Genomic DNA, 18696 nt, shown 5'->3' with positions numbered 1-18696 from the left:
ACAGTGGTTTTTATAAACCTCTTTTTTTAAAGGGTGGTATCTACACGCTATGATTTTCTTAAAAATTTTTTAATTCTTCCTATTTTTAAGTGGAACAGTGGTGAGATTGCGCATGACATTATCTTCCAGTGTAGGTAAGCTTTCTGTACAAAATAACTGAATTTGTTCTCTGTGGAAACCCATTGGCAGTGGCATGCCTGTTTAATAAAAGTCTTGCAAAAGCACAGGCTCCAAAGGAGTGGTTGGAGAGTAAAACTGTTCCATTGCATAAAGATGGTGATAAGGCTGTAGATTCAAATTATAGGCTGGCCAGTATATCTAGAGTTGTGGTGAAGATGCTGGAGAGATTGGTGAGCGGTAGGATACAGAAATGGGTTGATAACAGAAGTATTCTCTGTGGTTATCAGCATGGGTTTGTTAAAGGAAGATCATGAAACATGTAAGTTAGTTGCAAAGGCTTTTGACAGACTGCCACATGAAAAGCTCTTAAATAAATCGAAACAGATGGGACTGGATAACAGACTTTTGAGTTGGATCAGTGAATGGCTGTCAGAAAGGTATCAGAAAGTTGTATTTGAGGGTGCGGTATCCCGAAAGAGAAAGGTTACTAGTGGTGTGCTGCAAGGGTCAGTTTTGGGGCCATTGTTGTTCAATTTGTATGTTAATGATATTGGAATAGGTTTAACTAGTAATATGCAGCTGTTTGTAGATGATGCAAAACTGGGAAGAGCAATGCAGAGTCAAGCAGATGTTATGGCCTTACAAGAGGACTTGAATAGATTTGCACGAATGGGCAAGTAAGTGGAACTTACTTGCCCATTAATCAATGTTGCAAAGTGTATGGTTTTGAGATTTGGTAAGCAATGATGGGATGCAAAGTATACACTTGGTGGGGAAACTTTAAAGGAAGTAGAGAAGATGAGAGATCTAGGAGTGATGGTGGACAAGGACCTGAAATTCAGGGTCTACATTGAGCAAATTGTGATGACATCACATCGGATAATGGCAATGATGTGGAGGACCCTGATATGCAGAAATAGAGAGGTTATGATGCCATTGTATAAAGTCTTGATCAGGACTCGTATAGATTACTGTGCACAGATTTGGTCGCCGGGTTTTCATAGTGGAGAGGATATGTTGGAACAGGTCCAGAGAAGATTCACAAAGGTGATCACAGTGGTCTTTGGAATGTATAGTATGAGGACAGACTTAGTGAATGCAAGTTGAAGAACCTCATGAATAGGAGGAGGGAGGGAGGGTATGATTGAGATATATAAGCTAGTCAGGGGTTGTTATCAGGTTGACATGGAAGAGATTTTTTGGAGAGTGGTTCGTGAGTGGAAGGTATTGCCTGAGTGTGTTGTGAATGTAGACACATTGAATCAGTTTAAAGCACAGCTGGATGAGCACTGTGTGCAATAGTGTATACCTCCCACGATGAGGTCTCCAACTCCATGGAGGTCAGATGTTAATAATAATAATAATAACAACAACAATAATAATAATAATGTCATTTTTCAGATAAGCCTTAGGATAAGCCAGTATTTCTGAATGTCACTGGTGTTAATGTAGGGTACAGGTAGAATAAACAGTCCTTTATTTTAGTCTACTGTTTCCATGCTAGTTATTGAGTCCCAAATATGACAATTATCATATTCCAGGATAATCTGGTCCATTTGATGGTTCATATGCATTTTGAATGATATGCTGTTCCCTTCATTTCAATATATCGTTACAAACTTCTCAGTACACTTTGAAATTAATTTTTAAGGAAAATTAATTTCAAAGTGTAATTAATTTTCAAGGAAAGTACACAAGGAGTGGGAGTCATCAAGAAAGCATCTTGCTAATAGTTATTATTATAATATCCATTATAATGGATATTATAATTGGAGTCTGAAAACTGTGGAATGAACCGTATGAGAACAGGTTGAGGATTTGTGGGTTGCAAAAATTGGTTGATAGGCGGAGGAGGGGAGATATGATTGAGACATTCAAATTACTGAAGGGTTTCTATAAAATTAATTCAGAAGATATTTTTGAGAACAGGGCTGGTTGTGGGAGGACTAGGGGACATCCATGGAAACTGGGCAAAAGTGTGGTTAGTAAAGGTGTTAGAGCTGGGTTCTTTACTTTTAGAGTAGTGAATGAGTGGAATGCGCTCCCTGAATCTGTGTTGGATGCTGTGACAGTGAATGAGTTTAAGGCGAGGTATGATAGATACTGTATGAATGTCAAATAGTTGTGATGAATATGATTTGGGGCCTCCCTCGATGAGTCTAATGACTCCCTGGAGTTGCCCGTAATAATAGTAATAATAATAATAAATGTCATGATAGCTGTTGCTGTACTACATCTTAAATTCATTCACAGTTCTCACTCATGACAATGTGTTCCAATCATCCACCCTTCTCTCTGCACAAAACACTCTTTGCATCTCTATAAACCATACCATATAATTTCCAGTGACGGTCTCTCATTCTTATTTCTTCCATCTTTTGAAAAATCATTTCTATATCTGGCACATTTCTCTCAATAACGTATATCTTGGATCACATCACCCTTTATTTTCCTATTTACAATTATTCCTAAACAATACACATTCTCATAACTTACATGGCACATCCCTGAAATCAGTTGGATAATCTTGTAACTGTTTTAATATTTCCAGAATCAGGTGACCAGACCTGCATATAGTATTCCAAGTGTGGTCTCATCAAAGCCTTATACAAAAGAACAATCACTTCCTTACCTCATTACCTCTACTTGTGAGTGTCTTCATAAAAGCAGCAAGACTCTACATTATGCAAAATTACTTGGTATATCCACAGTACAGTATTCATTTAGTGTGGATAGAAACTATTTTCATATACCAGAAAATAACTACAGAAGTTTGCAAATGTCATCACTTTGCAATGTGCTCTGGAGATTATAATCCCCCATCATTACAAATATTATCAGCACTTTATCTCCTCCATTTCTTCCAGCACAACCCAACTATTAAGTAGCCTGTCATCTCTGATGTTCAAAGTCTCTCAGTGAATAACAGAGCCAAAGATACTGCCAACTGCCACATTCTCTTAAAACAGGAGGCAAAATCCCACCCAATCTGACAGTTTAATAATATCTAGATTTCTCAATATTCTAAACAACTCTTGTTCATAGCTTCCACAGATACCCTTCTCAGAAATAATATCAGTATTACTATTGAAAGAGTTTAGCAAAGTGATCACTAAATACTTCCACTGTATCTCTCACACTAGTTACTTTAAACCAACTTCTTGTAGTAAAAACATTCTGCAAAAGTAACTGATTTTTGTACTAGCCACATAAGAGGAAAACTTGGGATTTACTTTGCTTGCTTCACTATCAGATTCTATTTTCTCTATCCTTACTACACCTACTCTGCATGCAAAATACAAAGCACGTCTAGTAAGGATAGAGAAAGCAGAAAAGCACTTTGCTTACAACTAACAAATTATATCTTATTAAAAAGAGATATCACAAGAGAGTGAAATTAAAATGAAGTTTGGAAATCATAGATTTCTCTATAATTTCAAGTCATTCATACTCATCTATTAGAAATATTAACACCAATCAATCTTACCATTCAATACTCTCTTACACTAATTAATCCATACTCTTTTTCATAAACAGGACACCATTCCAGTAAAGGTGATAAATTCTGAAATGTGTGTCACAAACACAATTTAGGTTAACAACAAACAGAGTTCATTTTAAAAACAAAGCATTTTAAATGTTTTTTATTTACACATGCACATTTTCAAGTGGATGAATGCTTTAATCAAAAACTCAATTAAAAACACTACAATTTCTAATAACTGTCCTTAGAATATAATTTACTGGATATTCTATGATATTAAAATAAAGGAAACAGAACTCATTCTAGTCTGCAAACATGCACATACATAAATATACACAAACTATTACTTTTCAAATCTATCTGTCACTGAGAAAGATTTGGTGAGCTAAACCTAATTTCTGATCCTTCTTCAAGAATTAAATTAACTTCATTTGGATTAAATTGTTCTCATGCTCTATCAGTTTTATCAGGTTTCTTTTTCTAAAAAAAAAATAAACTTAAATAAAATAAATCTAATAAAATTATTATAATAAATGAGTTGAATGCTTTTGCAGAAACTTAAGTGCACGTTTTTTAATAATGTAAATTCACACCTATGAAAGGTAAATAGAATATTAGTACTGCAAGTAGGCTGAGGGTTAAATAATCTAGAAACCCTACTCTAGAGTCCAATCATGGAACATTTTCAAGATGCCTCAGCCTCCAATAAGAAGGATGAATGCCTCACATGGGAAGATGAAATACTAAATACAAGACAATTACAAACATCCATGCTAATGATATGATTCAAACAAGTCTAGTAGATGGAGAGCACACATGCCAATTTCTTGGCTAATGAAGTCAATGGAGAAATATTTTAAGAAAGAAATATATTGTTTATTTGAAATCAAAGCATATTATTTAATTTACTCGAAAAAATAAAACAGCAAGATAATAACTCTGCAAAAAAAAAGGGAAAAAATTATTATTATTAAACATTTCATGAAGTCAACTCCTCATGTGAGACCTTCATCTTTCATATTGGAGGCTGAGTCATCTTGAAGTATTAATCACAGATTAATACTTCAAGATGCCTCAACTAATATATCTATCGTACTGAAAATTAAATTCATGCACACTTCTAGCATTCACAACACACTTCAGAAATAAACTCCACTGTGTAGTTTAATAAAAGACTCCTAAAGTAGTATAGTAATGTACAGTGATCCCTCGATTAGTGAGCTTAATGCATTCTTTAAAACAGGCGCACTAATCGAATACAATAACCTATGGAGAAAATGTATAATTCGTTCCTCAAATTTATTTTTTGAACCTTAATTTTTTTATAAAATAATTAAGGTATGTCTCAGGGCCTAGTTAAAGGAAAACCATGAAGCTGAAAGACAATAAAACATATTCAGAATATAAATTTAATTATTCTGCTTCTTAACAAAGAATTGAGCTAACGTAGTTTGGCAGGCATTTTGTTTCTTTTTTTCATACAACCAACAGAATAGCCCTGTTGCTTCTTCTACTCTTCTGCAAATTTTAACGCTTCTCTCTTCATCAGGGTCAGCCTCTAAGCATTGCTGCTTAAAAACTTCGATTGTATGGAAAATATTTTCAAATTGTTTCTGTGAAATCTCTTTTGGTTGACTATCAGTGGTTAAATTTTCTTCATATTCTTCAGGATCTTCCCGCTGTGCATCTAAATTTAGCAGGTCGGAATCACTCAATTCTTCAGAATGAGATTTAATTAACTCTTGGACGTTATCATTGAAGGGGAGAAAGAAATGAAGGACATACGAATTGTCACCAACATGTGAAATCACGTGCTTTATAGATAAAATTTCCCAACTGTTATACAAGGAAAATAGTTACCACTTTAAAAACTACAATGATCATAAAAGAGAAGTTAATTTTCCCACGTGTAATAATAAACAACTCATCCCAGAAGACAGATTGGTTACCCTATTATCGGAATGGATTCCCCTTTTTGTGACATGCTCAAAAGTGTCGAAGGGTCTAGAATCTGTGGGAGTACTATAGCAGATGACATAAATTTTGGTGGTAAAAATTTGGAACATAGTATACATAGTGCACATGGAAATAGTGTAGTATGCCATTAAAAATAACTTTGTAAAATGTTTTAAATCGCTAACTAAATAATTTCATTCTGGTGAGTGATTTTTTTAAAACAGTTAGACATAAAAATGTATACCATAAATTGAAAGCCAAACGGCTATTTTTCTGGCATTCTTAATGCCCGTTTGGCTTTCAATTTATGACACACCTTTATGGCATTCGTATAGTAAAGGTATGCAAGTTCTTTTCACTTAAACCTCGTTATCTTCCAGGTCTACCTACTCACTGATGAGACCTCAAAAAAGGTTGAAACTGGTTTGGGTAGTGACCTCTCCTCATAATGTAATTACAGTATTACATCCCCTAGGGGCTGTGTTTTTACATTATGAGAAAATATCAAGGATAGTGAGGGATCTTGCTCCACCTTTGCTTTGAGTTGCCTTGGTGTTGTACTACCAAGTGGTCATTTACACTTGGATTCGCCGATAGTTTTTCGGTATATATGAAACTCATAGATTCGTAGTTCTCGATCTTAGAGTTTTGCTTACTGGCAGTTGAACAACAAGGGATTTATATCCTCTTAATTATTATTAAAAATGTATAAATAGAAAATTTTTAAAGTCTGTAACATTTATTTTTATGATGAATATAGGTGCACTAATCGAATTTTAGAGGCGCACTAATTGAATTTGGGTATCGAAAAAAAAATGACACCTAATCAAGGGATTACTGTACTGTACATTACAGTACATAACAGTAACGTACTGTGTAGCTTTCACAATACTTAGTGTTCTGTGAATTTCAGGTAATCTGTTAACTGACATCCTTACTTCCTGAATCATATCCACCTCCTTGAATGCATTGTCACTGATAAGAACACAGCCTTACATTTCTGCACTCTAAAGCACAAGCCCTTGCACTCAGAGACATTAAAATGACAACCTTACTTATCTGTCCACATAATAAGTGTATTTAAATCTTCGTAAAGGGAATTCACATCAATATCACTCAATTTTGCATTATTACAAGTGAATATCTCTTGCTGAACTCAAACAAAAGGCTTCATTTGTAATAAAGCAACATTAAAGTAAAGAATAATATATATCATTGCTTTTTTTTATATATATAACTGAGTATAAAAACTGTATTTAGCTGAAAAACTGTTCTCTTTCAAAAGAGAACACCAGATTATGCAGTTGTCTTGTATTAGTTTTTAAGTACTTAACTGGTTTAATAGTATTTAACATTCATGTGGAGAGAAGACACAAGAAATAAGAAAGCTTCATTTCATTGTTGATAATGAAATCTTCAAGCATGAGGTACAGAAGATTTGAAATTGGAAGTTACCATTACTGGTTATGAATAGAAGAGTGTACAAAGAATTTCAAACTAGAAATGACCATTACTTAGCGCTAAGCAGGATAAACATAAATATCACACTGAAAAGAACAGCACATAAGAAAAGAATTGAAGTTGAAAAGCTTTTACAGGTAAACTGTGGATTCACCTATACAAATATTAATGAAAAAGAAAAAAAATGAAACAGATTGACAACATGAACCAATAATTTTGTGAACTATTTTTTTATTGTAGCCATTTTTTACAAATGTTTGTTTCTTGATTTCAAATTCTTGGTTGAGAGCTTGTTCATTAGAGCAAACTGTCATGGCTCTGTGTTTGAGGGTGCTTATGACTCCTAGTTTTTATGTTGGATGTCATAATTTACAATAAATAAACTTTTCATTGTAAATCTATGTCAAAAATAACAAATACCACCCCATAAATTAAAATTTTTTGATTAATATATTAAAGTATTTAATATTGTGTTCATTGCTGCCTGTATGGAATATGAGGTTTTCAATTGCGGCCCACTGAAGAACAAAGATTGCTCATCACTGGTCTAGATCAATGTAGTTTTGACTTGCTATGTTGTCTTGCCATGAATGCTATCTGTTTATCACGAATAATTAGTATCCATGTGTTAAGGCTTAAACGAATCACGGTGAAGAAGGTCAAATCAGATTATGAAAAGAAGTTAGTCTAATGGGCTGAAGGAAATCCAAGAGAAGTTTATATCCTTGTAGCAAGTAAAAGGATTGTAAAGAATGGATATGGGAGAATATACTTAGTGAATGTAGTTAGTAGGAAACTAACAACTCCATTGGAAACAGCTTGGTTGTTGAGTATTCACTTCAGAAGGGTATACATTCAAGGTAGACCTATTAGCTCTCTGGATATCAAGTAGAAAGTGGATGAGATAGAGGTATTAAAGGTGTGACAGGAGCTTGATTCAAATACACAGTTTAACTGGAGGAGATACTGGAACAGGCACAAGTAATGCTCCTGATCTGGTTCTTTAACTTTAGTCTCAATAGAGATAATTCTTAAGGAGTGGATGGAGAGCAAGATAATTCCACTATAAATGGGTGAAGATAAGAGTGATGCAGCAAATTACACACCAATTAGTATCTGTAGTGCAATCGTCAAAAATTTGGAGAGACTGATTAAAAATGGCATCAGTGATTGCATTCACTTTTACTTTAGAAATTTGCTCATGTTCTATGACAGAGTGATAGCAGAGATAGATAAGGGAAATGAGTAGATAATGATATTTCTGGATCTTACAGGATCTGCTTCTGGATCTGCATTTAACAGGATTCCACATGCAAGGCTGTTATGTTGAGAATGAAAAATAAACCTACTATTATTGGTTGGAGAATGGTTGACTGAGAAATATCAGAAAGTGATGTATGGAGGTGTTGATTCTAAAAGACGGAAGGTGATCAGTGGTATACGACAGGGTATATTAACTTATTAATGATATTGGACTGGGGGAGTAACATCCAGTTATTTGCTGATGATTTGAAGTTCGGAATAGTGATAAGAGACATATCTGATACAGAATCCCTGCAGACTGACTAAAATAGATTAAATTATTATTACAGACAACTCCAAGGAGTCCTTAGACTCATCAAGGAGCCCTAAACAACATATTAAGAACTATTCAGCATTTGCACAGTATCTATCATACTTTGCTTTGAACTCATTCACAGTCATGGCACCCACAACAGACCCTGGCAACCTATTCCACTCATTCATTACCCTCCAAGCAAAAAACCTAGTTCTAACACCCTTGCTAACTACAGTCTTACTCAGTTTCCATGGATAACCCCTAGTTCTCCCACCACGACACCTGTTCTGAAAAATTTTCTCTGAATTAATCTTGTAAAAAACCCTCAGTAATTTGAATGTCTCAATCATATCACCCTTTTCTGCCTATCAACCAGTTTCTGTAACCTACAAATCTTCAACCTGTTCTCATAAGGTTCATTCCATAGACCTGCTACCATCTTGGCCACTTGCCTCTGAATCCTCTCCACCTGGTGCCCAGATCTGCACACAGTAGTCAAGATGGGATCTTAACAAGGCTCAATAACCTACTCATCAAAGTATTCTTCAGTAACCAAGTGATCTGATGATCTGATTTAGCCACTTTTGCTATGTGTCCCCTAAACTTTAACTCCCTAACCACTAACACTCCCAAATTTCTGGCATCATCAATTTCCTGGAGTACAGCTCCACCAATCTGGTATACTGCTGATAATCTTTTCACCCCATATTAAATCCAACATCATTTCAAAGCCGAATACAGAAACTATAAAAGCTTCATGCGAAAACTGACCAGAGAGCTTGCGGGAAATACACTCGCCGCCATACTACGAGTTGCCCTAGCCGAATCTTATAGGAAGCATGAATGCTCAAAGCACCCATATATTAGCTTCCTATTGGTGCATTTTGATAATTGTCCATTTTAATATCCACTTAAATTATATAATTTTGCATCGCCAAAGTGAAGCCATTTGGCTCTTTATTTTAGTGAATATTTTACACACCGACTGAGAACTTATGGAAAATACACCTCTCCGATGCTTCAAGTTCCTTGGTAGTGAGAGTTTTTGCTCTCTTAAGTTTCTGCCTGGTCTCTGACAAAAACTAATGAGTTTGAAACAGCTGTCAGACCAGTGAAACCTTATTAAAATGGACCAAGAGGAGGAGAATTATATAGGCACTTTGAGCGTTCATGCTTCCTATAAGGTTCGGCTAGGGTAACTCATAGTATGGCGGCAAGCGCATTTCCCGCAAGCTCTCTGGTCAATTTTCTCACAAACTTTTAGAGTTTCTGTATTCGACTTTGAAATGATGTTGGATTTAATATCCACTTACTTTATATAATTTTATAAGTAATTTATTATTAACAGTGATAACTGATAGATTTAAAAATCTGTACTATGCTATTTATTCTACTGTATGCATGTACTGTCATTTTTTCCCCTTTATCATAAAATGATCTTTAACTGAATTTAGCCTGTGTTTTGTTTAATGTGTGATACTAATACTTTTCCACATTTTTTTATGACAATCTCACTCACAAAAGGTTGTAAACCCATAGTATATTAGTATAATGGGGAGGACAAGGATTATAATATTCAGAAAACTTGATACAGAGACCAAGCATGGTAATTTTTGTAGCCACTTCAGGATTCCAATAAGCAGGGTATTGGTCTCATACAAGGTGCTCAATTTTTTTTTTTTAATGCTGACCTCCACAAGAGGCCAAAACCTATAACATAATGCTGCCATGTGTGGGCATGGCTGAGGAGAAAGAAAGAATCTATTAACAAAATTTTTGAAAAGGTGGATGCTATATTCATTGGGGAAAAACAGTATATATGGAAGCTATTATTTTAATGGCTAATAATAGCCTACTTTTGTTTAGAAGTGTCCCTTTTTTACAATGTCATTTGCTCTTTACCCAAATTCTAGGGCATTACTGAAGAAGTGATATAAAACTAATATATGAAGAATAAAAATAGGAGAAAATTTGGACATACCTTTTTTGGATGTTGTTTTCTGTCTCCTTATTCCCAATGTGCCTTCATATGCTGTTAAGCTGTAAAGTAATGTGGGATGGGGGTAAAGTAATGTGGGAGAATTATTTGAAAAAAAACCAGGTTTTTATATATGTATAATATTATTATTATTATTAAGGGTGGGTAGAGAGCATTTAGGGGAGTAAATCCCTCCTCTTTCCCAAAAAAATAATTTTTATCTGAAGATAGAAATTATTTTCTTGGGAAAGAGGAGGGATTTAAGGGAAAAAGTCAGAGGTGGAGGTAATGGGTTGTAAGCCCTGTTACTCCCACCCCTGACTTCAACGGGGTATGATATTAATGGGGTATAAAATTATACCCTGCTAAAGTCAGTTAATATTATAATATTATACATGTATAAAAACCATTGTTTTTTTCAAATAATTCCCCAACATTACTTACCCCCACCAAAAAAAAAAAAAAAAAAGCTTAACAGCATATGAAGGCACATCGCTGGAACAAGGAGACAGAAAACAACATCCAAAAAAGGTATGTCCAAATTTTCTCCTATTTTTATTCTTCATATATTAGCTTTATAACACTTCAGTAATGCCTAGAATTTGGGTAAAGAGTCAATGACGTAAAAAAAAGGAGCACTCTTAAACGAAAGTAGGCTATATTGGCCATTAAAATAATAGTTTATTTTTAGAGGAATAACATGGAAATTTTCCAGAAATAATACCTATAGCATATGGAAGGCTGTTTGAAAGAAGAGAAGTAGATGGGATGAAGAAGGTAGATGAGAAGTTGATGAGTTATATGTTTAGTGTTGAACTATGCATATAGTTTGATTGCTTTCAGAATTTCTAATTTATAGTCAATAGTTTTTGAACATAATACAAAAATGAATTATATGATAAATCATACTTGTCACTTTACACAACAAATTACATGATACTTGCTACTTATTTTATTTAGTAATTTCTCCACTCCAGTATTACCTTCCCTTATTCCAAACTTAATGCACACTAATTAGTTACTTTAAGCCTGCACCATATGGATGAAATGACAATGACATCTGCAAGTGAAAGAGCCATATTTCTTTACAGTATCTACAATCTAGACAATAAATTCACTTGAGCTTATGCAAATATGATGGATTTTTGTAGCTATATGGATTTAAGAGAATTAATTTAGTGCTCATAATTTAGAGGTTATATTATTATTATTATTCAGAATCTCCAGAGAGTCATTAGACACTATCATTGAAGGCCCATCTTAAACATCATAAGGTCTATCATACATTCATTAAACTCAGTCACTGTTTGTGTCTCACTACCATATCAGGTGATACATTCCAAGGTCCAACCCCCCCCCCCATAAAAAACACTCCTCACCCTCTTATTCACCACTTCCGTTCATAACTTAGGGATGTCCTCTTGTCCTTGCTCCTCCCTTTTGATTTATCACAAAAGAACTCCCTGGTTTCAACTCTGTAACTATCTCTCAACAGTTTTAAATGTTGCAATCATATCACCTCTCTTTCTGCAGTCTACATGTCCTCAGTCTATAACTATCATTTTAGTTATCTGCCTTTGCACCCTCCACAAGGTTAATTTATTCCCTTCAAATCCTGGAGACCAAATCTGAGAACAATAATCCATGTCTGATCTGATCAGGCTTTATACAATGGAACAACATCTCTTCTATTTCTGCTGGTGAATGTCCTCAGTATTGCAGCAATCCTCTGAGTTACTTATTCCATCTTTGCAATATTTTTCCTAAATTTTAAGTCTCTATCACTCCTCATCCCAAGGTCTCTTTCCTCCTCCACTTCCTTTGGTATAGTTCCTCCAGCAGAGTATGCAGCCTCCCATCAACGGATTCCAAACTTCAAGACTTTACATTTAGTTGCATTAAACTCATATCTCATCTATTTGCTCATCTGTCTAGCTTATTCAAATCCTCATGAAGGAATACCAAATCTGCACTATTACTAATAAACCTTCCTAACTTCACATCATTTGCAAATAACTTAATATCTCCTTCGAATCCAATGACAATGTCATTGATATAAAGGTTAAAAAATATGAGTCCTGGTGCTGAACCCTGAGAGATTCTACTTGTTACCATCAGTCTTCTTAAGACTGCTCCTTCATACACAACTCTCTGATAGCAATCGGACAGCCAATCCTGAATCCAGTTCACTAATCTAATATCCAAAGCCATATATTCTAACTTAATTATCACCTAATCAAGTGGTATCCTGTCAAATGCTTTTGTAAAATCAAAAAAATGATAGTATATGACTCTCGCTCAACAACTGCTCTTGTTATTTTGTTATAAAAAGCAGTTAGATTACTAAAACAAGAGTGTCCCTTAAAAAAATCCATGCTGACCATCACAGATAACGTTATCCTCATCTGCGCAATGCTGTATATATGATTTCTCACTAATTTCTCCAAAATCTTAATGACTACAGAAGAAATATAAACTGGCCTATAGTTTGACACTTCTGTTCTACCACTACCCTTATGCAATGGGAATCTTACCCTCCTCCCATTTCACGGGCAACTTTCCCATAGCCAGACTCTCACTAAAAAGTGGTCAACATAGCGGTTAGTTCCTTACCACATTCTCTTAAAACAGTTGGTGTAATCCCATCTAATCCCATGGCTAGAAAATATGAGAAACATTATATTGAAGGTTTGGTGCATTTAACCCTCAAAATGTCACTGTATAAAAATAATTAGCATGCAACATATGAGATCTGATTTCATATTTATGAATTTAGGGACACAATACACACATGTTGAAATGATTATTTTACTTATTATTAATAAAATAACACTTGACTTTTCGACCCCTATAAGAAAGATGTGTATAGGAACCCAAGCTACATGCTCTTGCACTCTATAAAGGTAAATTAAATCTACGCTGTTAATTAATTTTTTTCTTAACCTGACCTCTAGTGATAAAAAATAAATAAATAAAAAACTACAATAAACTCAGCTAAATTCCTCCTGTACCAAGATTCTTCTGGATTTGTACAGTTCAGATTGTTATACTACGATTTTCTTTTGGACTTGTACAGTTCAAGTTGCTATTGTTGTATCCTACTTCTTCTCAATCTATACTTTGGATCCGATATATAGTTATTACAATGTTCTTAACTAGTTGATAGGTTGCAAGTTGATTTCTAATTCAAATATAAAGAAAATTTATATTTAAAGACTGCGCCACTTTCAAGAAATGAAGAAAAACCAACTCTCAACTACCTTTCCTTAATATGTTGTTATTATATATACTGGCCGAGAATATTTAACTTGCTTAATTTACCTGCTTTGGTTCGAATATTTTATGAATGGTGCAGTAAAAGAGATTCAGGCAAAATACAACTTTTGATTAACAAAAACAAACATTTAATTTTAACATCACAAATTTTACACTTAACTTCAAATCAGTAATTAAGATATCACAAACATTTTAGCTTCTCTGATAAGTACAATCATACAAACTCAGACAATGGTAAATCTGTTATCTCTATAATACAGTCTTCTCACAGTTCCTTAAGTTCCAAATACAATAAAAATTGCAGTAACACCTCTTCACAAACAAACACTTTTAATTTTACACTTCAGTTAATTCTCTGTAACAGTTACTGTTAGTATAAGGAAATTCTAGGATGAAACTCACACACTTCTCTGTATAGAAATATTAAAGGTTGGAATAATCTTACCGATAATCTTTTTTCTCCATCAACTTACACACAAACACTTTTTATAAGTGTAAACACTTAAACAGTATACGGCACTCATTAAATAAATCTTCTAAGCAATAACTGAATTAATCATCGGTCACTATACACATAAACGTTCTTGCATGAAGTACTACTGATCACTCATGAATTAAGGCAACACACAATAATTCTTAACTTGAGGTTTTACATGCACAGTTGTTCATTCTTGCTGCATTCAATTAATTCTTTAGGCACTATAATTCTAAACACAGCTATCCTTAAACTTCAACTTTACAGCCTCTACTATTCTCTAGTAACTCCATGCTTTATTTCAAGATTCTGTGTGTCCTTGAAAGGTCGGCGCTGAAATTAAATCTCAACTCAAGTATCGCTAGTCTATTTAATAGTCTCTCAGCTGTTTTCCATAGCTATAATTGTTATTCTACAACTTATTAGCTAACTGCTTCTCGACTAGTAGACTTAAATTAGCTGCTTGAGTGACTTGCCGACTCTCTAATATCGCACTCTGATTCCCGAATGCTGAATGCTCCAATTCCAACTGAATGACAATCCTCTCCTTTCTCTCTCTAACCTTTTATTTTCAGCGTTCTTGCTTTTTATATCTCCTCTTCCCGCCTAAATTGTTCTCGTGATCTCTTTAACTAAAATTCTTACAGTAAACTTCTAATGTTCTCCCTCACTCACTGTTCCAAACTCGCGCTCGCTCTCTTACATACGTCTCCATGACAACAAAACAAAACATAATAAAATTGAGGTATTGCATAACGCTAAACTTCTACAAGTAGGAATAAATAAAGAATATTTACATTTCAATTAATGCACAGTTAAAATAACAAAATACAAATTCTTATGATATTAACATAGCAATAAATAAAATAGCTTAATAATATTTTAATACAGTTTTTTCACTATTAATACATATCCTTGATTAAACAATTAAATAAACTTAAAGGTAGTTATATGAATATCAATTTATAAACAAGTGTTTTATATTAAATAATTACAATGTGATGGAAGATCATGTTGGATTCTGAAGCAAATATTAATTACTCAAGTCTATATATTCAGAATCCAACACTATTGAATGTTAAAGGGGAGAAAAAAGAAGAAAAAAAAAACACTTCCCCAAGTCTTCTTTGATTGAGCATTTTCTTTAGCTTGTTCTGGTTGCTATAAAGTTTGCACATGAGTCCTCCACATTCTTGGAATGGTTAGGCCATCATTTTTGTTCAGATTTAAATCATGTTTGAGCATTTCACATGCTTCTTTAAATTTCCTCTCGAACCAGGTTTTGGTGCGGTGTAGGGACTTGGTACCTTTCCAATCAATTCTGTGTATGTTTGGAGTGCGTGGTCAGAAAGGTCGGTTTTTCCAAAATGGAGGTATTTTAATGTGTCGTTTGTGTGTGTCCTTCCTAATTAGGATGGTTCGCCCTGTTTCCTATGCATGGTAGGTTACATGTGCATTGTATTTTGTAAATCCCTGGGTGGGCTAGGTGTGGAAGAGGTTCTTTAGAAGTACGGAGTAGGTGTCTTAATTTTGTCGGGGGTTTAAAGGTGGTTTTGATATAAGGTATGGCAATAGCATTCTTGAAATCTTTTTTGCTTTTACTGGTATCTCTGTGGAGGATCTTGTGAATAGTATTTTTAATGTATCCATTTTTTATAACTGTATGGCTGATGATCTCATATTCCTGGTTTAGAGCTTGTTCATTTGAGCAAATAGTTTGAGCTCTGTGTTTAAGGGTGCTTATAACCCCTAGTTTTTGTGTTGGGTGGTATTAAGAATTTCTGTGTATGTACTGGCCTGTGTGCATAGGTTTGCGGTAGACTGAGAAGGAGAGACAGCTTGAGGGAAGACATGTGAGGAGTGTGTCTAGGAACAGAAGAGAGTTGCTTTTTTTCTATTTCAATGGTGAATTGGATACGTTTGTGTTGTTTGTTCAGGTGGCTAAAGAATGTATTTAGTGCTTCACGGCTGTGAGGCCAAATGGCAAAAATATCGTCGATGTATCGGAGCCAGATTTTGGGCTTTAGGCATGCTGACTCTAGAGCTCGCTGCTCAAAGTCTTCCATATAAAAGTTAGCTATTGGAAGGGAAAATGGTGAGCCCATGGCTGTACCCTCTTTTTGAAGATAAAAATTGTTTTGCCACACGAAATACCCGGAGTGGAGTACGTGGGCAAAAAGGGCCGTGATATCATGTGGAAATACGTTCTGTAGAAGCAAGATAGTATCACTGATTGGGACATTGGTGAAAAGGAAAGTTATGTCAAAGCCGACTAATAAATCTTGGTCGTTGAGTGTAATGTTTTTCATTTTGTTTATGAAATGTTGTGTATTTTCTATGTAGGGAGGGGACTGACCTACCAATTCCTTGAGAGCAACCAACCACCATCGGACCACGGCCTGGTTATCAACCAATCAAACTGCAATCTCACCCAAGGTGAACTCTCACTGATGGAGAAAGGTCTAAAGTACACCAATGCACCAAGGTCAGTAACCAAACTTGATAAGATTTATCATATCGAGAGAGGTTTAAGATCCCTCCTCACCAATCTAGTGGACAAAATATGGATGGAAACATCTTGTATACTAAATTCAAACAAAAAAAAGTGGCAACCTAAACAAAACAGAAAAACTGGCCCTCAAATCCCTAAAAAAAAAAATAACCAGGACATTATAATCACAAAAGCATATAAAGGGAATGCCACTGTTGTTTTAGATCAGACAACTTACATAGAAAAAATGAACCATTTGGTATCGGACCACAACACCTACCAAATGGTAAACCCCATGAAATGCATCAAAAAGAAAACAACTGAATTAATTAAATCCGTTAACACATGGCCAGAAGAAACAACAAAAAAACTAATACCTCATTATGCCCGTGCATTCAGAATTTATGGACTGGCAAAAATACGCAAAACAAACACACCACTACGCCTAATTGTTGAAGGAATCGACAGCCCAAATTACCACTTAGTCAAAAAATTAGCAGCCACAATCAAGGAATTGGTAGGTCAGTCACCTTCCTACATAAAAAATACACAACATTTCATAAACAAATTTAAAAACATTACACTCAATGATCAAGATTTGATATAACTTCCCTTTTCACCAATGTCCCGATCAATGATACTGTCTTGCTCCTGCAGGACATATTTCCACGCGACATCACGGCCCTCTTTGCCCACGTACTCCGTTCTGGATATTTCGTGTGGCAAAACAATTTTTACCTTCAAAAAGAGGATACAGCCATGTTCTCACCACTCCCCCCCCCCCCCCCAATAGCCAACTTTTATATGGAAGAATGAGCAACGAGCTCTAGAGTCAGCGTGCCTAAAGCCCAAATCTGGCTCAGATACATCGACGATATTTTCGCCATTTGGCCCTACAGCCACGAAACACTAAATGCATTCCTTAGCCACCTGAACAAACAACACAAACGAATCCAATTCACCATTGAAACAGAAAAAAACAACTCTGAGTAATTGAATAATAAGGCGAGACACCTTTTTGGCAACTCATATGATCTTTAATAAAATCTTGCTTCTGTGAGAGATTAAACTAATAGTTCTTGCAGCCTTCATTTCTCCCTTCTTATGTAGTGGCATGAAAATCAACTTCTTCCAGTCTGTATTCCAGCCATAATCCTGTCTCCCATATCCTTGTAATCAACCTATGAAACACTCTTATCCCACCATCACCTGTGGCCTTAATTTACTCTGCTGGGATTCCATTTGCATCCAGGGCCATATTGTTATTAAGCTGTTTAACTGCTCTTTCAGCCTCATGCCTAAGTGGAGGAGATTCCAAATTGAAATGCTCCAAGTAAGAGGGCTGCAAATTTTCCTTATCCTATATGCTGTACAGTTCCTCACAATATTCTTCCATCTGTTTTTAATTTCCATTTCTTCTGTTAGTACTGCTCCATTCCTGTCTTTGATGACATTCAATTTTGGCTTAAACTTGTGCTTTAGGTGACAAGCTAAACAAAACATAATTTTATAATTGTGCCTCCTCATCTCAAACTCTATCTCTTCACATTTATTAGTATAAAAATTTTCCTTGTCCTGACTGATGGTTCTTCTGATTTCTCTATGTAATCTCTTATATTATTATAATGCTATTATTATATTATTATAAACAATACCTGTGTTTCTTTGTTTCTCCAACCACCATCTTTCTAGATCCAATGTTGAATCTGATATCCATGAGTCTCTTGGTGCTGATTGGGCTGAGATACTTCTTGGCTGTATCCATACCTTGACTCCTCCCAAATCATTTTAGACAAGTTCACCTCTCCTGACTAGTCTCCAAAGGATCATGGGATGTGCCTGACTTGGAAGTTTCAGAGTCTTAGTCTTACTTGGGCTTTTACTAGCTGATGGTCTG

General features: G+C 35.0%; 1 protein-coding gene across 1 annotated transcript in view; it reads right to left on the bottom strand.

The window, feature by feature from the left end:
* Positions 1-3995: 3995 nt before the first annotated feature.
* Positions 3996-18696, bottom strand: part of LOC150102820 (dynein regulatory complex subunit 4-like) — a 180262-nt gene continuing 165561 nt past the window's right edge. Inside the window, exon 7 of the mRNA XM_090399690.1 lies at positions 3996-4084. Coding sequence (XP_090255816.1) covers positions 4052-4084 — 33 coding nt within the window. The 3' untranslated portion in view covers positions 3996-4051. The remainder of the gene's footprint in view (positions 4085-18696) is intronic.

Source organism: Typopeltis vanoorti, chromosome 10, assembly GCF_054136105.1.
Source record: "Typopeltis vanoorti isolate ZY-2024b chromosome 10, IOZ_Tvanoo_1.0, whole genome shotgun sequence".
Classification (NCBI taxonomy): Eukaryota; Metazoa; Arthropoda; class Arachnida; order Uropygi; family Thelyphonidae; genus Typopeltis; species Typopeltis vanoorti.
This window is presented reverse-complemented; position numbering and strand designations above follow the sequence as displayed.